General features: G+C 46.9%; 1 protein-coding gene across 1 annotated transcript in view; it reads left to right on the forward strand.

Moving 5' to 3' along the window:
• The window catches only part of LOC140216146 (uncharacterized), a 291,954-nt gene that overhangs the window by 244,582 nt on the left and 22,856 nt on the right, over nucleotides 1–24,516 (forward strand). The window contains exons 2-3 of the mRNA XM_072286529.1: nucleotides 12,262–12,493; nucleotides 22,791–22,864. Of these exons, the coding sequence (XP_072142630.1) occupies nucleotides 12,262–12,493; nucleotides 22,791–22,864 (306 nt within the window). The remainder of the gene's footprint in view (nucleotides 1–12,261; nucleotides 12,494–22,790; nucleotides 22,865–24,516) is intronic.

Raw genomic sequence — 24,516 nt, forward strand, 5'->3', positions numbered from 1 at the left:
AATAATAATAAATAATAATAATAATAATAATAATAATAATAATAATAATAATAATAATAATAATAATAATAATAATAATAATAATAATAATTGCCAGTGGAGTTTAGCCACACGTTTCCTTTGGTCAAGCTACGGCACCAATAACCCGTTGCCACTCACACTTGCGTCGTTGTGCAGACAGTTTTAACCGTTGAACGTGTGATATATAGTAACCCCCTTCCTCGTAATTTATTTTCTTTATTTTTGTTATATTGCATACGATTGCCTTCGGCCACATGCTTAACCTACTGCTCAGCCGTGCGGCTGTGACAGCGTTACTGCCGCTGCATCAGTAATGCGTCTGGCCCTAAGAATTCATTGCCGCATGCACTTCACTATATACGGTATACAAGGGGGGCACGTTGCAAATGACAGTCGACTCATGTGGGTCAACCAACTCGGCGAGACAGTGGTTTGTGAAGACTTTGTTTTCGTCGTAATTTTGTTTTCTTGGTCGTTTCTGTGGCGCTGTTTTTTTCGCAGTCATGAATAGAGCTTTCGGTAGTAAGGCTAGGCAGATGGCACGCCTCTTGTCCTTGTCCGTGTGTACCCTCGGGATAGACGTCGGTAGTTTCGAACCTTTCTTATGAGGTTGCAGCAATTGAGCTGCCTTCTGCTCCAGGATGGCTTAGACGCAGTCGTCAATTTGAAGCTTAAATATTTCAGCGACGTGCACACACGTTGATAAAGTCTGCATGTGCTGCAAGTAAGCGTACGCCGTACTAAACGATAAGCAGAAAGCAGCTTGCTGTTCTTTCAGCCTGCTCAAAAGTTGCGGCCTTCAACAAACGCGATACGTATCACTACTTGTTGCTTGGCTTGTTGGTTAGTACTTGTTATGCCGTAAAGGACGCGAGGCGATACGAAGAAATAATAGGAGAGGAAAGGCTGTCCTGTGTTTTCTTCCTGCCCTTCCGTCATATCGTTTCACGTACTTTACACTACAAGACATAATGTGCTCGCTCTATATGCGTCAAACATGGCTGCATAAGAAACATCTCGGTCCAGAATTACGTACTTACTTCCGGAGTCAACATGCGTAGTTGCACAACTTCAGAGACTAGTTTCGACGCACTTTATCGACCGTCTTTCGTTGTTTTCAGAAAGTTTTCGTCTCTCTCTCTCTCTCTCTCTTCAGTTCTCGTTGTTTTCTACCGACCTTGAATCCGATTGGCCCACAACACACACGCACAGCTCCCCTTCCCTTCGTAAAAGCGACCGACTGGTCAGCCGTGGAAAAAAATGTCAACGGGGTGCCCGACCGTTCCGCTCGGCTGATTACGCTTTTGCGTCAACAGCGTCCTCGCCGCCCGAGACGACAACGGCGTGCAGAGTAGTAGTCGATTTCGTTGGTGATGGCGGGGGAAGGGCAACCCTCGTGGCTGGAGCATTCCCGTATTCCATTGCACTTTTTTTTCTTTTCGTGTGCGCGGAGGTGAATTCGAACACCGCGACGTGACCGATTTGCGCCGCTCGAGGATAATGGGGTGACGGACACGCTTGCCTTGCTCGGCCCTCCTTCGCTATATTTGCGCCCACGTTGGTGCTGGCGGTGAGTTTAGCGAGCAGTATGTGGGTTGGGAGTTGAAAATGAAATCACCGCCCCTATATGCGAAGGTCAGGCGTGCTCTGAGGCTTTGATGGCGGTGGTAGCGGTAATGTTATGTATGAGGAGGGGAGGCTTGCTGACAAGAGAATGGGCCAGGTTCCGTGTCTGTTGAAGCGGGACCGAGTTTGTTACGCAGTGGGCGACGCGTGTTTCATTTAGGTGCCCTTGAACGTAATTTGCATTTAAGCTGCCGCTGTAACAATGTAACTGATCTCTCTGTGCTACATAGGGGTTTCGACCACTCAGAGTGCATCGCTGCTCTTTTCTGTTCGTCAACTCTTCTCATTATGGGCCCTCAGAGTAAATACGTGAAAATTATTCAAATCAGTCACAAAAAGCCACCTTCTTCTACTCCAATGATGTTTTCTTTTAACGCAGGCTGTCTCTATCGACGTTCCTTCAAGTGTTTTTCTTTCTTCGTATTGTCACGTGAGTTTGTATTCAATTTCCGCATAGGATTTCGTCTAGCATTACGGCTCGTGCATTATAAGTGACTCTTTCGTATTGAGTATTCGATATGCATAATGAAGTCAAATAAATTTAGACAGCCTAGTGCGTGGCAGTTTAATTTCAATATATTATTGTTTTCTCCGCGAAATAAATGGGCCGCTGCTGCGTTATTGCTATCGCGAGAATCTAGGTCAACGTTCCATTGTTACCCAAATTGCTCTTGAATCGATTGACCTCCATTGCTTGAAATGGAAAGTTTTGTTCTGCCCCGCTGTGAAGACGCAATATTGCTATAGCCAACCCCCTTTGTCGCACGCGTTCGGCCGCAAGCGAGCGGAAAGTTTCGAGCGATGAGGCTACCCATCGATTTGGGGCACACGCCTGAATCATACCACCTGAATAGTGCTTATATATATATATATATATATATATAGATTATGAACATTGACGTCAAAAGCTTTTGCGTTCGAAAACGTTAAGGGTCTTCCTAACACACACACACACACAGATATATATATATATATATATATATATATATATATATATATATATATATATATATATATATATATATATATATATATAATATATCTGTCAGGAAGACCCTTAAAGTTTCGGACCGCACACGCTTTTGACGTCAATGTTCATAATATAAAAGCACTGACAGGCAGTCATAATATCGCTGCGAATGAAACCGCGCTTATACACGTGGCTGTCCAGCAGTATTTTGAAAACTGTCTTACTGCCGAAATGCTATCGTTAGACATCGTTCATTGTGATTCGTCAATCGCTGAAGGATTAATTCGTACTCATGTGGTAACCTGGCGACAAAATAGTCGCCGACATTTGAAATTTTACATCCAAATAAAGCACTCAATCAGAAGAAAAGACGGTGAACCTCCAGTTGAGCTTCCATATTCCAACACTGAAATCACCGCAGCATTCGGCCACAGTTACGACTCGGCCGACGTTAATTTCGAGGCTTACCGCGGCGCGCGCCCAATTAGCTATTCAGGGTGCTATTAAAAGTGGCGACACGGCTCCGGGAAGGGAAAGGTGGCAGTAACCGTTCCGCGAACCTGCAAGTGCGCAAAACTGGGGATTTATCATGCATGCACTGTACATGAGCCGGAGTCCTAACGCTATGACGTAATGTCGGCCAACACGTAGTTACATCAGGTGGCTCCACCGGGAAATGCGGCGTCGGTGACTTCTCGATTGAGGCAAGGCAGTGGTCTATGGGGATCTTTGGTAGACGCCTTTGTTCGGCTGCGGATTTAACTGGCTGTTTGCAACCATGATGATGATATCAGCAGCTATACGCTTCGGCCTTGAGGTGGAGGTGCCCCTGCAGGCACCAAGCGGTGCAGAAAAGGGTCAACCAGAGAGGGAGCTACACACGCATAAGGGTCTTGTTTGAAGGAAAGCGGAACGGTGGGCCTGAACTATCTTGCCGTGACTGGCTACTATCCGTTGGCGCAGAGGAACAAGGAAAGAATCAGTGACGGATGTCGACACAGCATCAAATATTATTGAAGAGACGCTAAATCGTTTAAACATTAAATTCAGCATTAATTGAAAAAACATGAAATTGGTCTAGACTTGTAGCCTGTTCATTCCAAGGTCTATTTTAACTATTTTCACGATAAGCTAGGTGTTCATTATTAGATGAAACAAACACTAAACTTTCATTTCTTGCTTAGTTCTGCGGCCGTAACCAGAGCGCCAGCAAGTTATTGTAACATCTTCAACTTCAAAGTATTTCTTCCTGTTTGAGTCGCCGTGTGGCGTTAGACGCTGTCAAAATTCATGACGTTGCAGTGCGCTGGTCTGGCAACTTCGAGGAGGCCTCACTGCCTATTTGCTTCTTTTTTCAGTCATAGATCTTCCTCTCACGGTTGAATGCGTTAACATACTTAGGAGTGTTCACGCAATTTCATCTATCTATCTATCTATCTATCTATCTATCTATCTATCTATCTATCTATCTATCTATCTATCTATCTATCTATCTATCTATCTATCTATCTATCTATCTATCTATCTATCTAGTGTTACCACTTAGCTGTGTTACCACCTACCTGGGTTCTGGGCAGCCCGCTAGCGCATCGAACTGCTGAGGTGACGTAGCTGGGTTCGAAGCGAACCATCGTATCAATAAATTATGGGCTTTGACGTGCCAAAACCACGTTCTGATTATGAGGCACGCCGTAGTGGAGGACTCCGGAAATTTCGACCACGTGCACTTAAATCTAAATACACGGGTGTTTTCGCATTTCGCCCCCACCGAAATGCGGCCGCCGTGGCCGGGATTCGATCCCGCGACCTCGTGCTCAGCAGCCCAACACCATAGCCACTGCGCAACCACGGCGGGTAACCATCGTATCAACTGGGGTTACTGATTCTGTGCCAATGTGTACACACGTGCCTCTCTTCAACGAACCACTTTCACGCCGATATAGGTCACTGTAGATGCGGGACTGGGTAGGTACCGCTATACCAAGAAACTCTTTGATGCCGACTTGGAGCACTGGATATCTGCCACTCAGTCTGTGCTGGTCTTTGATGAACCTCTTTGATGCCAACTTGTGTGACGTAAAAAAATGCTTAAATTTCTCCGTTGCATAGCGGAATCAAACCCACGTCACAAGGTCTACTCAAGGCCAGTAGGCCTACGCATTGGCAGGCTGCGCCACAAATGCAGTGGGTATGTGCCGTTCTTTAATGAACATCTCGCCAACTTAAGTCACTGAGTATGTGCCACTGAGTGTGCTTCAACCCAGGGAACAATCTTCAGCTTTTGTTATCACCGGCGCGCAACGTTCTTGTCTCGGAGGCCACGCGCGGACTTCTCGGCAGTGCCACTAGATGGCGCCGCGTGTCCAGAAATGAGCGCGAGAGAGGAGCCCGGTTGCCGCATGACGCGTTTCTCAGCGCTTGCACGTGCTGGCACGCCATGTATACCCGAGGTCACGTGCAGGTTTCGCGGCAGCGGCGCCTGCTGGCGCCCAGTGTCATTAAGGAAATGCGTGAGTGTCGCTGCAGTTAAGGCCTCATACATAACTCGTTTCGACGGTGGCAATACATTGTGTCGATTGCTCTATTCATTCAATACTAACGCATAACTGTCGACAGTTATCGTGAGATAGATTCCGCCGCTTTTTCAGTTTTCTTCCCTTTTGTATTTAGAAGCTCAATTAACTCTTTCGGCTCAACTTATTGTTCTTTTTAGTATCCCTGTAACGAGACGATTTTTCATTGCCTGGCCACCAAATAATCTTTCCCTTTAAAGGCGTTATCATGTAAGTTGGACACATGCAGTAACCTTCGACGGCGATGCACATAATAGTGTCACTGGACGAGACGTTTTCACCTTCCCCCGTTCGCTCCATATGTACGAATTTCAACAAAATGGCGAATCGGCAGAGGTGGTGTGGTTTCATTGTAAGGGAAGTTGTGTTAGTGCGAGTTACTGTTTGTCTGTCCGTGTCAATTGATAATATACAAGCGATCGTCCTGCGTCCTGTTGTATTTGGCCCTTCGCGTTTCCTAACATTTACACCATGTGTGTACACGTTTTGCTCAGAACTCGTTCTGTTTCTGAGGCGCGGTCGCATTGAATCCTCCACGGCCAACTTCGTACCGCGAAGCTGCACGATTCGGTTCGATCCGCCCACTGCGACCGAGATCAAATGATGCACAGGCGCAGCACGGCAAGTCCTGTTCGGCGAAAGTGATCAGGACATTCTCTAGTCGACAACTCCTCAAGTTTCGCGTCGCGTAACTTGCAGTTGTTTGCAGTAGAGTTCGCTTTCAAGCTGGAAGGGCATGCGAATGTGCGCGTTTTAATAAACGTGGCTGTGCGGCATCGATTTCCAGTAATTTCGGTCGCTACGCTATCGCCAGCATGCTGGCGATAGCGTAGCACGTGCACGTGCGGCATCGGGACGGGTAACGTTGATATCACCGTGCATCTTTTCCCGAGCCGTTTGCTCTAAAGTTGTCGCTTCCCATCCTTAGTATATAATTCATGAGATATACTTAGAGATTACGGAGGTCGGAAGTACCTGCGGAAAGGAGTACGGGTTTTACGACCCAATTTAAAGCGTCATGTGGGGATCGCAGACTCATGGTCGGTTTGACGCAGCGTTGTCGGGATCCTACCCATCTTCCCTTCCCTTTTCCCACATTCCCCAACCGCGCAGGTTTGGCGTCGCGCGGATGCATGTCGCAGAAAGCCTTCCTTTCTCGCAATAAAAATTAATAATTCATTGTTGGATTGGGGAGAAATTCAGACTTAGCTTACGGAGTGCTCACGGCAGCGGTAAAGAAGCAGGCTCCCTGCTCGATCTCGATATCCTTCGTAAATTGCGCGAGGTCTAGGGACGCTGTTTCCACGTATATTATTTTTTCTCACCTGCCTCGCTTTGCTTCTTTCATAAATATCTCACCTCCTTGAGGAACTCGATATGCATTGTTAAAGTAATTCGATTTCGCGTTCAGTGGGCTGAACCGCGTCGCACCAAGCGCTCGAGGCGTCTATATGGAAGTGGAAACTTGCGGTAACATGGATTTTCGAACTCAGGCGTGGCCCTCAACAAATGCGCCGAGACCACAAAAACTGCCGAAGTTTAATCTTCCTAAATATGCTTACAAGGCAAGGCTACCAAATAGCCCAAACAGTTACCTTACCGATTTAATCTTCCGGTGAAGCCAGGCCGCTGGCCTTTCTGAACGCATGCACAGAGCTCAGGGCGTCCCGCGTCAAAGACAGAGTAGTTCTACCAGCAGCAGGCGAGGGGCTGCCTACAAACTGTACTGTTAGATGCGCTAAATGCCTTCGAATACACGAGACGAGGAGCAGGCGTGTGGTCTTGTGCGAAGAATCGAGCCCCTGTACACGTCGAAGACAGAAGGACGTGGCCTGAATGGCATCATGGCTTTGCGCGCGGTGGTCGGAACGACACAAAAGGAAAGACAGAACAGGAAACTGAGTTCGCTGAAGTGTGTTGCTTTCGGGATACGCCTGATTTAGTCGATGTCTTCGGCACAGGGCTACAGGACTGCGAGTTCTGGTTCCAGTGTGCACGTGACGGGTGGCGCGGCGTGTCTCAGAGAAATCGTATAACCCGCCCCCTTGTGGCAGGTTGTGACAGCGCGGATCGATAAGCTGGGTCTTCCCGAGCTCTTCCTCTCACCCGTATCACAAAACGCCCATGACTTCTCAACAGGCGGGCCGCTAGAAAGAAGACAGGTCAGAGGAAAATGCTGCAACTTCCAGGAGCCGGCATTTAGCAACACCTTATGTGTTGTACGCAGAATTTGCTTGGTCGCCTGTACTTGGTATACGGTGCTCTTGCTATCGACAAATATTCATTGTCACCAACATGGCAGCACATGCAGTCGATTGCGGAGCGATCGAAGTCGCTGCAAATCGTGCCCACTCGGCCGTGTCTAATTATAGGGCAGGTATTTACATGTACAATCCGCTCCGCTGTTAAAGAGAACGCTCGGATGTGGGGCGGTCACTTTGCTGGCGCTCTATGAGCAAGTATAGCGGAAGTTCTGGCAATGGGGGGGGGCAAGCACTGTACAGGTGTGTAGAAGAGTACCAGTACTAGGGTGGCTAGAAGGGGAGGTGTGAATACCGGCGGCGCTTTCCTTCGGGCGCGCGTGACCCCCTTGCGCACCGATGCCACCAGGGGGAGCGTGGCGCTGCTGCTCGCGGCGTGGTATTACGGCGTGGTACTCCCGCGCTGGCCTGCGCCCTCCGCTGTCAGTTGGTCTCGTCGCCTGTTTTGGAGTGTTCCTCCCGACATTCCGTCATTCGAGGGCGAGATGCTGTGGACCACCAAAGTTATGTTGAGCACCGCAGCGACGCACGGCTAGTTTATTACATTGCAGGTTATGTGGCGAGAAGGCGTGTTTTGCCCACACATTGTGAAGACTGCGAAGCACCATAAAGGCAATATCCCCAGAGAGCTTCCACCAGAGGCATCCTAAGAGTGGACCTTGAGGGCCTTTTATATCCCTCAGAATCGTTCTATAAGCTGGACAATGCCCTTTAAAACAAACTCACTCGTTTATTCAGTGTAACACCCGCCGTGGTTGCTCAGTGGCTATGGTGTTGGCCTGCTGAGCGCGAGGTCGTGGGATCGAATCCCGGCCACGGCGGCCGCATTTCGATGGGGGCGAAATGTGAAAACACCCGTGTACTTAGATCTAGGTGCACGTTAAAGAACCCCAGGTGGTCAAAATTTCCGGAGCCCTCCACTACGGCGTGCCTCATAATCAGAAAGTGGTTTTGGCACGTAGAACCCGATAATTTTTAATTCAGTGTAACACGCTAGCATGCCAAAGCTGCGGCCGAAATTTTGCAGTCAATTGGTTAAATGTCAAAGATTGGTTGCCTAGACCATTCTGCTACCCTGACAGCCTCAGTTATACGTTTCTATTGCCTCACAAGGATTCACTTTTTGCTTAAAGGTGTCAATCAGCAGAGCAGTGAGAAGAATCGGACAACACTGAAACCTTGTGTGTTGTAAATTTTTTTTGCTCACTTGTAAATAAACGATTTCATGACCACATCTGTTGCTTCACTGTCTGCAATCATAGTAAATTCCTTATATGAGCGTCAAAATGACATGCTACAGGTCTGCAAGCGCAGACAAAAAGTGGTTTGTAAATACGTCCAGACGTTATCAGGTAATGTCTGCAGTTTACAGGTCTTAAGGCACGCATAGGGTGATTGACTGCTGATCTCGAGGACGACGGTCGCATTTTCAGGGAGGCGATATGCAAGGCGCCCGTATGATGTCAGTGCGCGTTAAAGAACCCGAAGTGGTCGAAATTATTTCGAAGCCCGCCACTAGCCCCTAACACATCTAGGTGCACGTTAAAGAACCCCAGGTGGTCAAAATTTCCGGAGCCCTCCACTACGGCGTGCCTCATAATCAGAAAGTGGTTTTGGCACGTAGAACCCGATAATTTTTAATTCAGTGTAACACGCTAGCATGCCAAAGCTGCGGCCGAAATTTTGCAGTCAATTGGTTAAATGTCAAAGATTGGTTGCCTAGACCATTCTGCTACCCTGACAGCCTCAGTTATACGTTTCTATTGCCTCACAAGGATTCACTTTTTGCTTAAAGGTGTCAATCAGCAGAGCAGTGAGAAGAATCGGACAACACTGAAACCTTGTGTGTTGTAAATTTTTTTGCTCACTTGTAAATAAACGATTTCATGACCACATCTGTTGCTTCACTGTCTGCAATCATAGTAAATTCCTTATATGAGCGTCAAAATGACATGCTACAGGTCTGCAAGCGCAGACAAAAAGTGGTTTGTAAATACGTCCAGACGTTATCAGGTAATGTCTGCAGTTTACAGGTCTTAAGGCACGCATAGGGTGATTGACTGCTGATCTCGAGGACGACGGTCGCATTTTCAGGGAGGCGATATGCAAGGCGCCCGTATGATGTCAGTGCGCGTTAAAGAACCCGAAGTGGTCGAAATTATTTCGAAGCCCGCCACTAGCCCCTAACACCCAAAGACAGCTCACGAAATGCGCACAGACGAAACGCGTTTTAATCTCGATACAGTGCGGACTGGGCCCGTAAAATTTCACAGGAGTAATGATGTGGGCTGACATAACATTGTTGTCATGATAAAGATTCATTCTTTGACGCTCGCAGAAAGCGCGCGACACCCGAAGCGGGCTCACTTTCACTTCGGTGGCAGAGATGCAGCTGACGTGAGGCTGGCGAGGCGCTCATTTCGGCTTCGTGCTTACCCCGCCTTGGTCAACAGCGCCGCCCCGCGGCATCGGTGCGCTGTGGGGTCACGTTTGCGCCGCCGGTATTCACACCTCCCCTTCTAGCCACCCTACCAGTACCACTAACCACAAGTAAGCTTCTGCAAAGCCGGGCAGTTGCGCACTTCCCAGAGAAACAAAAATAACCTGTTCTCTACAATGAAGTGTTTCCTTTAGCAGCGGACTTTACTGTGCTTCTAGCTTAAGAGCAAACACCACACTGCACCTAATTAGATTACTTGACGTGCAGCCTGAGGAGACGTCAAGTAGGGAACATTGCGACCGCCTTCGCAGAGCAGCTTTTTGTCGTTGTTCGGAGCTGATAATGACACCGCTGCATATATCTTACTGGTTAGCGCGTGAATGCAGCTCATTGACATTTGGACTGTTTAAGCGACAGCCATCTATACAACGTATTCGTTTACATACTTTAGGAGCGGCGTCATGTCCTCGTGTATGCTAACACTCTAATTATGATGGAAATGTGTGCACTGCAAAACTGCTGGTTTTAATTGTAAGGACTTGGATTGCAGTTTAGTGGTGGCGGCAGCAGGAGAATCGGGTGGCGATGAATGGACGTGACAGTGGCCAAAGCGAAAATTTTCGAATATATTTTCCTTTGAATACCTCTATAAAACTAACTCTGCGTTCAGGACAGCATAGGGTATTGAATAGTTCGACTAACCATCAGAGTAAAATGTAGAACTGGCTAACCCATTCCCAGGCATCATACAAAAAGCAGTGCTCGTCAACTAGGGGTGTGTTCCAATTCTGGACAGCATTGGAGAGAGTCTACGTAGACAGCTAAGGAGACAGCCGAGACAGCTTCGGAGGTCATCTTATGGAACGCGTTTGGAACCGTATGGCAAACGTTTGAAAGACGCTAATGCGACGTGACTCCACCTTGTGGCGGCAATAGAAAGTTGAGAAAAGCACACATTATTTCTCTATCTTAAGTCTCTGCGCCTGCGAACCTATGAAAAACATGATGTGACTTAGATTAAGGGCGTAGGAAGGTGTGTCTACGTTTTCTTGCGCGCAGACGACTTTCCTGTCGGTTTTCCAAGCGACTTGCTACGCTGCCATCTTGTTTGTACAGGAAAGCAGCGTGCATTGTTTTTGACTTCGATTCTGTGTTCGCGAAGCTGTCTACTTTGACGTCTTCGTGAGAATTGGAACGAGACTTAAAAATGGCCCCTGTCTGCTTAGCTGTCTACTTTGCCGTCTATTTATACGGCGAGTATTGGAACACAGTCAAGCAAAGCTATCTTTTGTCTCTGGCACGCCGCTCCGGTCGTCAAAGTAGGCGTAGCGAAAATGCCACCTGTCCTTTGAAGACAAGGGGAAACCGAGTGTATTTCAACTTAGACAACCATTTTTTTCGCCGGTGACGGCTTTCCTAAACGCTTGATCAACTGAGTCAAAAAAGTTCTCGTGTACTGTGCTGAACGCCAAACAAACCCTTCTTCGCGCTGAAATAAATTGTACTCGTACCTGCTAACCGCTCAAGCACAGCGAGAGCGTTTGAGAGTTGGCCTGAAATAACGGAAAGTATACTCGCACTGGGACTCGAAAGCGTCGTCCACGTGCTACAATCCTGTACTAAATCTGCACCTCGCCATGGGACAGTGAATCAACAAACGATGTCTGAATATCTTCTGCAACAATGTGTACGCCTTCAAGTGAATAGTTCCTTTATTAAAAGGATGCTTTCGATGCTTTCGTTTCCGCGGTTTGGCGCGCCTTCTCCGGTCGGCTTCTTGCCAAGTAAGGTGGTCCAGACATAAAGCTAGCGCGAAAGTGAGCTGGGCTGATTCCACAGATGGTGTCATGAAAAGGAGGCCGATCCCGGAGACAGTGCGATCCGTTTTCGCGTGGATCACCTACGGGTTTCTGCGTCTTGCCGATTTGCCGGGCAGGCACGTGGTCATCATCTTGGAAAATGCGCTGTAGAAGAATGTAAACAGTTTTGTATCATTTAATTAACAGCTTCACGAAAGCTCACTTCACAGATTGCAAAATCTGCGTTGGACTGCACAATCTTGAATTGAATTTTTGCACAGCCGGCTACGGGGTGACTCATTTCCACCATTCTATTTTTCTAGTACATAAACTCAGGCTGGCTGAAACTCAGTTCTTCGTCTGTCTCAGTCACGTGCCGATGTTTGCGCCGTTACTCGTTTTCTTCAGGCATGTGCCAACCGGCCCAAGTTAGCACCTATTGCCGTGAACCTGCGTTCGCAAAATCAGTTTTTAAAAGAAAAGAAGAATAAGCGGCACTTACACTGGCGAAGTTATTGGCCCGCATAACTAATGCGCCTTTGTTTCTTTTTTTCTTCTTCTTTCCTCGCAGTGAACATGAGTTCTCCCGACGTGGCGGTGAACGCGCTGATCCTGGTGTTTCGTTCGGCGAGCGGCGGCACCGAGCCACAGGGATACTTCGACAAGTGGTCCGACTCACTGCGTCCGCTGCAGTGCGAGGACGGGCCGCCCAACGCGCTCACTAACGGCGACCTTTCCGGCAAGCACGACTTCTGGTTCTCCTGGATGCCGCCAGATTTGCCGGAGATCGACGTTGCCCTCAAGTACGCGAACCCAGCCACACCTTTGTTTTGTGTGTGTGTGCTCTTCTCTTAAACGCGGTAGCATTGCCTTCGCTAACCACCCAGTCAAAATATCGTCGTGTGGCAGTACACCGATAAACTAAGGAGTGCGAGGAGAAGACTGGAGATTGTAAAGCCTGCACTTCGGGCAGAACAAGAGCGCAATTTACAGTTTTCTTTTAGCGGAGAACGGCCTTACCTCCGGGCTCAGGGCATATACACGACAGACACCTGCACATTGCGACGTGAGTGAAGTGTGCGCAGAACGTGTTTGCGTATCGCACGCGCGAGCACTTGGTTCACTATACGCTATCAGCGTCATCCTCTCTCTCTCTCTCTCTCTCTTATTTCTTTCCTTTCTCCCTTTCTGCAATGCAGAGCAGTAGGCCAGAGACAAAGCTCTAGCGGCTGACCTTCCTGTTACTGTCACATTAAGATTGTTCTCGCTGTTGACCACAAAACTTTGGGAATCCAACCAGATGCGGGTAAATAAAGGAGATGCGGAGGGAAAGGAAACGCGCAGTGTGTCTCACTGTTCTAGATACCGTACTTTGGCTACTACGTGGGGGATAACGATGTCGCAAGCTGACAGGGTCTACATGGTCTGCATAGTCGGCGTAGGCTGTTTCACAATTCATTCCATCGAGCAAAGTTGTATAACTTGACATGTTAGAACGCAGCTTCTTCCGTGCACCAGTCTCTGCGACTGGAACATGAACACGCCTGCACATCTTTCGCCGCCTAGCATTGGAATTTCCCTTTAATAATTACTTCTCTCCACCTTGCGGGTTTCCGCAGATCTATTACGTCAAACTCTTGCCTTTGCTTCGAGTTGTTAAACATATTTGACTTCGCCTTGCCACCTCGTTAGCTCAGATGGCAGAGCGGCTGCCCCGGCAAAGTGGTGGTCCTGGGTTCGAGTCCCGGACTAGGACGAACTTTTCTTCAACTGCGAGGCTTTTCTTTCGAGGAACCCGTATGAGTTTCCTTTGTAGCAATTGCTACGAAAAAGTGGTTGTCTGAGTTTCCCTTAATAATTGCTGCTCTCCACTTTGCGGGTTTCTGCAGAACTATTACGTCAAATGCTGACGGAAAGGAAAATCGTACAGTTAATGTGAGCAACGTTCTTGAATTCTGGGGTTTTACGTGCCGAAACCAGGATTTGGTTATGAGACCCGTCATTAATTTTAATTACCAGGGAATCTTTCATGTGCCTCTAATGTGTGGTACACGGGTTTTTTGCAATTCGCCCCCATGGAAATGTCGCCGCCGCAGCTGGGATTTGATCCCGCGACCTCGTGCTTTGTAGTGTCACGCCATAGCCGCTAAGCCACCGCGGCGGGTACTAAAGTTCTTCAGAAAATATACTAAAACTAAAGAAATCAGTATTTTTACGTCCTGATGACGGTGAAAAATGGCGCTGTGTGTTCACAAAACGCGCCAAGCGTCTCATCAATGCTGGCTTCCCCGCGGTAAATAATTAAGAATGTTACATACCCTGTACTCAGGCGTGCACCCGTTGCCTAATGTTTCGATGATCGAGCTCGTGTGCTAGGGGTGATCACTTTGAATCCTGCCGTCGGACAATACATTTATGCTTATTAATTAAATACAGCGCCTTTCTCAGCGACTTTACCACCACTTTTCCGCATCGATAATGTTTCAAACCTCTTTCGTGGGCCGATCCCGGAGACAGTGCAGCCTGCCGCGCCAGTAAAACTACATTACTTTCAGGTTTGAGTCTCGATATTGCTTCGCACTTTTATTGTTTAATAGTCTGAGAAGCTTTTAGATGAGAGGCATGCACTGGCTTGATGACTTCTCTTTGTGGGCTGCCATTCTCAAAATTCTGAGGAATAAATTTGTCAAGGATGTAGGAACTGGTATGCGGAGCTTTAGTGATAGAATAGTGTGGCAATATCACCTACAATTACAGCATGTCATATGGGAAGACATGGCATATAATATACATATATCGAAGTATATGCGGAGCCTCACGGCGACGCCAACGGCGAAAGTTCGTTTGGAGTGTCCATGTAATTCACATCGACATTAAAAAAAAAACACATAGCCTTGTAGACGCACCGTCACGCTATCCTCAATCTGATCTGTTTCACAGCCAGAACAGTGTATTTAACTACTGTTGCTAGCTTGAGCGTTGCACGCACACGAACTGGCGTTCCCGCTGTGCAGTTGCGTGCACGCATTGGTCTCATCGGAACGAGCAATAAAAGTCCGTTCGAGGAGCTTCAATCAACCTCACCATCGCTTTCAGCGCTTCGCAGTTCGGACGAAACTGGCGACACTTCTTGTATTTTGAAAGCGACGCTTTCCTTTGCGAATCTCGCCGGCTTTCGTGACCATGGGCGCTGCAGCCTGGTTGGTCGCTTGCCGGATAGGCCAACCAATCACAGCGGAGCACGCGCACCGCTGGGTTCCTTGCAGCATCACCAAATGACGCTCGCCTCCGCGCATCCATTAAAGCGAGATATAACAAGGAAGAAGAAGCATGTGCATGCTGCGGTAAAGCTAGGGAAACGATGGGACGTGTTTTATTAGAATGTGAAGACATCTGCCCAGTGATCGATTTAGGCACCACTGGCCTCCTTGAAGCCCTTGGGTTTAGCGAGAGCAGGGGAAAAGTCAACATGTCCGCAGTAGGGATTAGTAAGAGACGATTGGAGGATTGGTGGAGAAAAGTAGAGAAACAACAAAAAACGGAGACGTACAAAAGCAAAGTTCGCAATAGGGGTCAGAAAATTTGGTTGTGGAAGCTCATAGTGGTTTTTCTTTTCTTTCGTTTTTGTTTCTTAACTTAGGTAAGACATTAGGCAATAAATAGCAAGAGCTTGGTGGTGCAACCCACCACCCTGTTCCAAAGGGGACGCTCATAATATCCATCCATCCATCCATCCATCCATCCATTCATCCGCAGCAGTTGCTGTACCGGCCGTGCGGGGGAAGGAAATAAAGAACCAGAAAGCTATTCTTCGCGCATCTGCGGTTGCACGGTATTGACGAAGTGAGGACTTCTTGCGGATAGAATGGATTCGAATTGTGCTACGTACGTGTGCTCATGCTGCCTCTGAAACAATGATGCCTTCAAGAGTCCTTCGAATGCTCGCTAGTAGTCAGCAACTCTTCTTAACAGAAGGCTCTGTGTGATTTGTGTGCGCCTGCTTTTGTGTGTGTGGGTGTGATTTGTGCATTTACACAAAGCTTCGCTCTATATACATTCCAACTCGCTGGATCTGCTGCAATTCTTTATTTGATTTCCGAAATGGTATTGAAAAGGTTGACACCTTTCGTCACCGCCTTTAGTTCAACATTTGAGTTTCTGCTGATTATGCAGAAATGAAGAACAGATTAGCAAATAAAAGAACATACGCTCGCACACGCGCACACCGATGGACACTTATCGCCAGAGCGCTTGAATGAATGAGCAATGTAGGCGAACCAAGACGCCTGGTGCAATTAGCAGATGAGTGTTTGGGCAAGAAAAACAAGCAACCGAAGAAAACAGTATTCGCAGCAAGAAAAAAATTCGAGGATGCTTAAGCTTGGCCTTTAATAGTGAAACGCGACAGCCTTCAGAGGTCCTTGACTGCTTGTCACGCTTCCCGGCAACCGCAGGTTTCTTGCCGATGCGCGGAGGCGAGCGCCGTCTGGATGATGTTGCAAGGAACAGAGCGGGCCGCGCTGCTCTGTGAGTGGTAGAAACCCTGGAATAGGGGCGTGCGTTTTAGTTTCCGCGAAACAGAATTATGTCTTCTGGTATATTCAAATCATAATTCGAGGCTGTCATGTCTGTAGGTTGTGTTTGGGTCGTACTTTACGATTTTTTGACGCGTTTTACTTTGCGGAATTAAATTAGTTCAGTAACGCCTGTGCGCCACGCAGAGGGCCTGCATGGTTGTAGTTCGGAATGACTTTTCCCGAAACGACTTCCACCGCCGATACCGGATTTGTTACGACACGGGCCGAGAACGCTGTCGCGTTAAAATCACGAATGCAGGGAGGCTTGGGGCATAAAGTACAGAAATGATTGGCAAATACAAGTTGTGCCTGCTCAGAAGTACATACATGTCCAAACATTCGCGTACTAAGTTAACGATGATAGAATATGTAAGCGGGACTCAACGAGGACGTAGAAACAGACACAGAGAGACAGCGCTGTCTTTGTGTGCCTGCTTCTTTCTACGTCCTTGTCCAGTCGCGCTTACACATTCTGTCATGGATTCAAGCCAACTAGCCCGTCAACGTGTTTTAACTAAATTAACCAGCACGATGTCACGCGCACAGGTAAACATGGTCACATCTTGCTCGATGAAAGCGGACACTGTCTGTGAAAACGCTGGAGTTAGGAATCGTGGCAGCAGCAAGCGAATTGACTTTCATGCATGTCTCACTTCAGCGCGAACGAAACGTCGAAAGCACAGCGCATACGAAGCTACCGGCAGTACGCGCACTCTGAAAATATCGCAGATCGCTTTGAAGATGAGGCCCGCGCGGGCATGCACTTTAGCCACGTCGCAGATCGTGTTCAAGACACACGAGCGCCGGCTACGCCTCCCTACGGCGTCCGCGATTTGCGTGGCCGACGCCGTAGTAGACGCCGCGGTTATCTCCACTCTGTATGGAGCGGCGGGCGAGGAGGACATCGAGCCGCCGTAGCAGCCGCCGGAAAAGAACGCCCCTCCTCCCTCTCCTCACCCCCTTGCCTCGCGCGCCACAGGAGAGGGCCCGCATCCGGACCGCGTTCCTCGCTCGCGCACGCAGATTGAACCGTGTTCGCCGGCTCACCCTCACATATTTTTACTCGTACGGAACCTTTGAATTCAATTGTTCTTTACATAAAGTTACAAAACAATTTCAGCGGTTTAGTACACGCTTGTCCACCACTTCACGGTTTTTCACTTTTGAAAGGGCTTACTGCCTGTGGGAACCAAATCCAGAAAATCCGCGGGGTGCGTGTGGCACTCTGCAATTTTCTTGGAGCGACAGCTGTCCCCTAATCTGCTTTCTTACGTATTTGTACACCTAGCTTTATTAGCGGTAATCAGCGCCCAGCTCATTGCCGTGTTGGCGGATGCGGTACATCCTTTAAAGAGCAGGCGTAACGTAGTACATGATCACAACAGCAGTCACCTGGTAAATGAATTCTCGTATGCTACATCATGGCTTCAAGACCTCCAGAACTGCTCAGCCAGCAACATTCAATTCAGTCAGCAACGACAAGAAGTTGGTGAAGCTTGCTGTGTGGCCGCGCTTGGTTAGTGGTGCTCCAAAGAAAAGCAACACTGACTTCTTCACTAGGCGCAAGACCAAAAGATTGACACAGTGGGTAAATGGAAACAATGCCTGAGCGGATAATGTCTCTTGAACACAGGGCTACGTGTATCCTACGGCCGCACCATAATGACGTCAGTTTACTTACGAGCTTTCTTACGCATTTGTGCCCATAGCTCTGGTATTTTTAATCAGTGCTACTCATGGCCATGGAGGTGGATTCGGAAGATCCTTTAAAGACCATTTCATCAGTATTCTTCCAGATGTGCAACATTAATGTCGACTGAAGCAGCCGTACATAGTAAACTGCTATATTTCTTCCATATCTGCCGAGACGACGTCCCTACAAACTGGGGCGCTATAATCTAAAGCTATTCAAACTGCAATGAGCCTTCCAAGATTGGTCAAAATTTTTGGGGGCCATGCCCACTTCACTTGTCTGTCGCGCGACGCCAGGAAAACTGCGGAAGCTCCTCATCTAATATGACGTGTGCACACTGACTGTGCATGATTAGACGGAACACAAGAAAAATAATTATTTCCCGTTCTACGCCCTTTTCACCATCAGCCCTCCGCAATCGGTCAAAAGATTTCAGGGTGCGCCCACGTCACCTGTCTGTCACGTGACTTCACAAAGCCACGAAAAAACGCCGCGGCAAAGTGACGTATACGCATAGAGATGCAGCCACATGTCGTATAAAACGTTTTTTTTTTCGTAACAGCCGGAATGTGCCCTGTTCCAAAATGATTAGAAGGTGGCGGCCTGCCGATTGCTCTGGCACTGGGTGCTCAGCGCTGCTGGGGAGAAAATGAATTTATTTGCGTATAATAAAAATTTTTGCGTGAGAGTGTAACGTGCTCGAGCCTTTTCAGCAGGCACACGACATTGGTCAGCCAAGTTTTCTTCGTTGAGGTTCCGTTTTAGCTGCGTATTTACCCCTCTGTTGCATTCCGCTGCGATTTTCTACCAACCACTGAAAGCTAATCAAAAAGAATCGGTCCAATCACAGATGCTGACACCACCTTCCTCATCAGTTAGTCTACTTTCACTACCCTAGCCCGACCTCACCGAAACCCTCTCCACTTCTGCATGTTACTCGCGTCTGGTCAGCCATTTACTTAAGGAAAGCTTGTCAAGTAAGGCAATGCTGTTCGCTTTGAAAGCAAACAAAAGTCACCTCCTATAAGCGAAGGGAGCATTTCGTTGGCCTGTTCAAACAACGCTGGGAGCCTTGCATCGGCGACAACGTAAATTTGGCGCCAGAAGATTGGAATAAAACACATTGGAAAAGTATTACGTTTAGGGGTCTCTGGTGAATATCTGCAATCTTGGATTTGTTGCTTTTGCATGAATCAGGCTATCCGTCACTCACGTGGAAACCATTACAGAACAACACTAGAGAGCCGTCGACAGTGATCTGGTAATGCTGTCAGCTTGACGCAGGAGCAAATGAAAAACAGAAAACAAAAATATGTGAGGTACGTGTGCAAACGTAGAACGTACGTCTCGGCGTGACTTCCCGTTGTATGACTGATTTAGGGAGCAGGAGTAGTGAAAAGTAGTGCTCCGTGCGGAGTTATATTCTGGATCAGAGAAATGTCGTATTTTCTTTTCTGAGAGCGAACTCGTAGCAGGCGCCATGGAAGGCTATGGCGATACCGAGGAACTACCTTGCGCAAAGTAAAAAGATCCAAACGGAACCTCTTTAGCATAATGGACGCCAGGAACAGGTTCCCTAATGGCCCTTACTTTGCATTTTTTTTTTTTTTTGAGGTGGGGAGGCGGCGTCCATTGACAAAACCTGGCGTTGTGCGCTTTGTCTTTTTTGTTTGCTTAGATTCCACTTGACGATGATTAAGTGCTTAAAGTAGTTTTCCCAAGAGTCGTACGTTTTATTTGCTCACGTGCCTTGCTCGCTCTTTATTTCTTAGCCATATTCACGAATCACAAAATACGAAGTATTAGCGCATGGGTAGCGGTGTTCTATAGTTTTTTTTTTTCGTTTGTCGAGTCACGTGAAACAATCTTCGGCGAGCTGACGCCGGTGAAATGCCGGTTTCATTGCAGTGGGTAAAACCCCGGGCAGGTTTGTATAATTAACGGGGGAACTATTTTGTTTGGGTGGCTTTGTCGCTCCACTGGGAGCGCTATAACGACTCTGGCGATGTTTCGTTTCGCTGTGGTACTTTTTATTTTATTTTTGTCTATAGGGGGAGAGGGTGAGAGGAGGGGGAGGCTACCTTTAAACGGATAAGAGTTTGTCGACAACTTTAACACTCTTGTCTGTGTGCAAGCGCATCAAGCTGTTAATGTGGAACTGTTTCGTCCGAACATCCGACAGGGAAATCTGGAACTGCAGTCGTTTAATACCGCGACGTACGACGCATTAAACGATGTTTCGAAACGATAATTTGTTCACTTGTCATGTAACTGAGTCGGGAAACTGATGTCCGAAATGTCATATAGTATTGCGTCAGGAGCTAAAGGTGGGGCTCGTATATTTAATACCAGAACGAAGAAGCGGCAATAGCGAGCATGAAAACATCAAACCGACCAATTTGATCGTAATCGCGATACACAAACTCTCCGCTGCTTTGGGCTGTATGGTGCTTTGCCTACGTTTTTCGCACTTGAAACGGGACGTCTTTGAACAATCGAGTGCAAAAGCCTAGAGACCATGACATATTCAATAATAATAATAATAATAATAATAATAATAATAATAATAATAATAATAATAATAATAATAATAATAATAATAATAATAATAATAATAATAATAATAATAATTTCGTCTAGCACAGCCGTGCAACGTGAAATTGTATAAAAGCACGGCGCTGGTTAATCAGGTGCACGTGGGCAGTACACTTGATTTCAGGCTTTATGCCTAGGCTGAGAACAAACAAGAAATTTGCCGTCAACCTTGTGCTGAAACTTTTGCACTCGACTGTACGTAGCATGCCATAAACTGGCGACAAAGTCGCAGTGGATTCTTAACACGCGTTACAGTGAGGAGTGCATTTCCAACAACAACAACAACAACAAAAGGAAGTTGCCTGACTGATGAAAAACAAAAAAAATGCACGATAAATGAAGAAATATGTCGAAATAAGATAGTGCACCAAGGCAACCAGTAGGTAAGCTCCCCCATGTAACAAAGGACCTAATAAAGTAATGACAAAGCATGAAAGTGTTCAACTCAAGAGATAAGATAGAATTCGCTGAACTGTCAAAACTGATCAACAAGAAGAAAGTAAGTGATATTGGAAAATTATAACGTGCGAAAGATTGAGGAAGCAGCAAAGAAATGGCCGCAGCATGAAATCAGTGATAAGAAAAGTTGGCATAGGACAAAGCAAGATGTGTGCTCGGAAAGATAAGCAGGGTAATGTCACCAGCAATTCCGGTGATATAGCAAAAGCAGCAGAATAATTCTATACAGACCTCTACAGTGCCCAGAGCAGCCACGCTACCTTCATTGGAAGTAGTGAAAGATAGATACAGAGGCTCCTTATATAAATAGCATTGAAGCAATAATGGCCTTTCAGAACATGTCCCAGGGGAAAGCGGCAGGAGATGACGTAATTACAATGAACTTAATCAAAGATGCAGGTGGTATTATACTTGAAAAGCTTGCGGCTCTTTATACGCAATGCCTCAGGATTTCAAGTGTACCAGAGATCTGGAAGAATTGCACTATTATACTAATCCAGAAGAAGAGAGACGTTAAAGAATTGAATAATCATAGGCCTATTAGCCTGCTTCTAGTATTGTATAACATATTTACCAAGATAATTTCTAATATAGTCAGGGCAACAGTTGACTTCGATCTACCAAGAGAGCAGACTAGCTTCAAGAAAAGATATTCTACAATGAATCACATCCATGTAAACAGTCAGGTAACTGAGAAATTTGCGGAGTATAATCAACCTCTCTGTATGGATTTCATAGATTATGAAAAGGCATTTGATTCAGTACATATACCAGCACTCATGGAGGCATTGCGTAATAAAGAAGTGTAGGAGGCATACGTGAATATCTTGGGAAATATCAACAAAGATTCCACAGCTACCTTCTTTCTCCGCAAGAAAAACAGATAATTACCTATCAAGAAAGGGGTCAGCCAACCAGACGCAATTTCTCCAATGCTATTCACTGCGATGTTATTTACAATTCACTGCATGCTTAGAAGCATTGAAGCTATTAGACTGGAAAGGCTTAGAAGTTAGGATCATTAGCGAATATCTCAACAACCTCGACTTCGCAGACGGTATAATCTTGTACAGCAATACTGGAGATGAATTTCAACAAATGATTGAGGACCATAACCGAGAAAGTGCTAGATTGGGGTTGAAGATTAATATGCAGAAGGCAAAGTTAATGTTCAATAGCCTGGCAATGAAACAAGAAATTATGATCACCAGTCAGCCTCTAGTGTTTGTAGGGGGAAAAGCTTTATCTAGGCCAACTACTCACAGGGGACCCTCACCATGAGAAGCAAATTTACTGAATAAACATGAGTTGGAGCGCATACGGCAGGCATTACCAAATCCTGACTGCAAGCTTACCACTGTCGCTGAAAAGAAAAGTGTACAATCACTGGATTCTACCGGTGTTAATATATGGGACAGAAACTCGAAACAAAAGAAGCCCGAGAAGAAGTTAAGGACCGCGCAAAGAGCGGCGGAACGAGAAGTGTTAAGCGTAACGTTAAGAGACAGGAAGAGAGTGGTAGTGGAGTCGTTAGTATTACAGAATGGGTGACAAGGGAAGGGAAGCGCAGTCGAGGACGGTCTATAATTAGGTGGGGTGATGAAATTAGGAAATTTGCAGGCGCAAGTTGGCATCAGCTAGCTAACTTGAGGGCGCTGGGATAGGCCTCCTTCCTGCCGTGGTCATAAAAATAAGCCGTTGATGATGATGATAATAACATCTCAGTGCTGTCTCATTTCTCGCTTTCTCCCTCTCTCTCTCTCTTTCACTGCGCAGGGGCACATTCGTGGTGAACAACGAGTACTGGTATGACATCGAGATCGCCAGCGCTTTCCAGGTGGACGAATTCCGTGAGTAAATATTAGCCAGCTACGTTGTTGTGCTCGCCGCATGCAAGTGTGGGTTATTCGCGTGAATGTGACTTTCAAGTGTTACATTCAATTACTTAGAGCAAACTTTGTGGGTAAAATTTGATGGGCATGATCAGATCACGAGCTTAAAAGGGAAATGTCATTGCAGATAAATGATTGAGGAGCCCTGTTAATCGGGTTAACCTTATTGACACTTGGATGTGCGATTTATGCGTTTACTTTATTAAGATGTTGCGGTACGATACGCAAAGCCTGATGAAGATCGGCATCTGGGCCGGGTGAGACCAATTCCAGAGATGCTCGCGAAATCAAAACCACAAGGAGGCGTTGGAAAAATGTTATAAAATTTTGTGTTTTAGCCCGTCTATAGCAACAATGTGAATATTCTTTTTAAGTGTAAGGACATCACTCCACCAAATTGACCAAGGTACATTTGAAACTTGAATTAGCGGCTTTTTTTTTTCACGGCGCTCTGAAAACAACAAAAGGTTACTTAGTAGCTTTGAAAGAAACGAGCACTTCACCTCGTTTTCACATATCAAAATTCTGAGTAGAGCAGGTGCTGCTCTGCAGAAATCACGTGTCTCCAAATGCCAGAGATTATGTTCCGAGCAAATTCTACGGCATGGTGAACAGCTTGGTACTTTACAAATGAACTTATGGGATGTCCCATGGTACGTAATGCCCACCTATGGATCCTTAAGGGAAAATAATTGGCGATAGCACAACGTGTTTGGATTCGATGCGTTATTTTGATTAGCGCCGCTTATGCTAATTGTTGTAAGACAGTTTACGTTCATTAGGATAGGAATAACTTTAATAAAGTGCCGGCAAACGACGATTTAACGAGTCGTGACGCTGGCCAAGCGTCGACCCGGGGTTATACCCTACTCTGCACTAGCCCAGTTGGGCCCGTTTGTAGTGGGTCATGAGGCTTATGCTTTTCGAGTGCACCCCGGGCCTGCTGGACGGCCCATAGTTGTGAGTCCTTGTCTGCTGACTGCAGTGCACTTTGAAGTTCTGGCGGGTAAGTCCTGGAGGTAGCTGCCGTCGGGAACCTGGCACAGTCCCACATGATGTGCCATTGGTCCGCCGGACCCGCTGCACAAACACCGCACAGCTCATTCATTCATTAAGCTTCTTTTCAGTGTTGTAGCACAAAGTCTACAGCTTGTCCGTTGGAAGCTAAGCCACAGCATTTAACTTGATGTTGCTTTATTTGTGACCAATGATGACTAGAACTAAATGGAATTCTAGGGTTTCACGTGCCGGAACCACGAGTTAGTTATCAGGCACGCCGTATAGTGGGGGACTCAGGATTTATTTTGACCACCCTTCACGATCGAAGTCTGTGGTGCGTATATAAGTTTGTGCTTTTTAAGCTCGTTTTGCCTGTGTGACTTGCTCGTTTGCTGGTAAGACCTTCCTTTAACGTCGCACGGATCTTCGGCAACATTTCACCTCCGAGATCCCCTGCTTCGCGAAGCTGCTTTAGTTTACGCCAACGCGCAAGGCAAACCGTACAGGTCTTCGAGAAGGCAGTGGGTGCACATCCGCAGGCGATCAAAATATTCGAGACTTGCGAACAAGATATTCGAAGGACCAACTATGACCCCTCTCGCCGTCCTCTC

Source organism: Dermacentor andersoni, chromosome 2 (genome assembly GCF_023375885.2).
Source record: "Dermacentor andersoni chromosome 2, qqDerAnde1_hic_scaffold, whole genome shotgun sequence".
NCBI classification, from domain to species: domain Eukaryota; kingdom Metazoa; phylum Arthropoda; class Arachnida; order Ixodida; family Ixodidae; genus Dermacentor; species Dermacentor andersoni.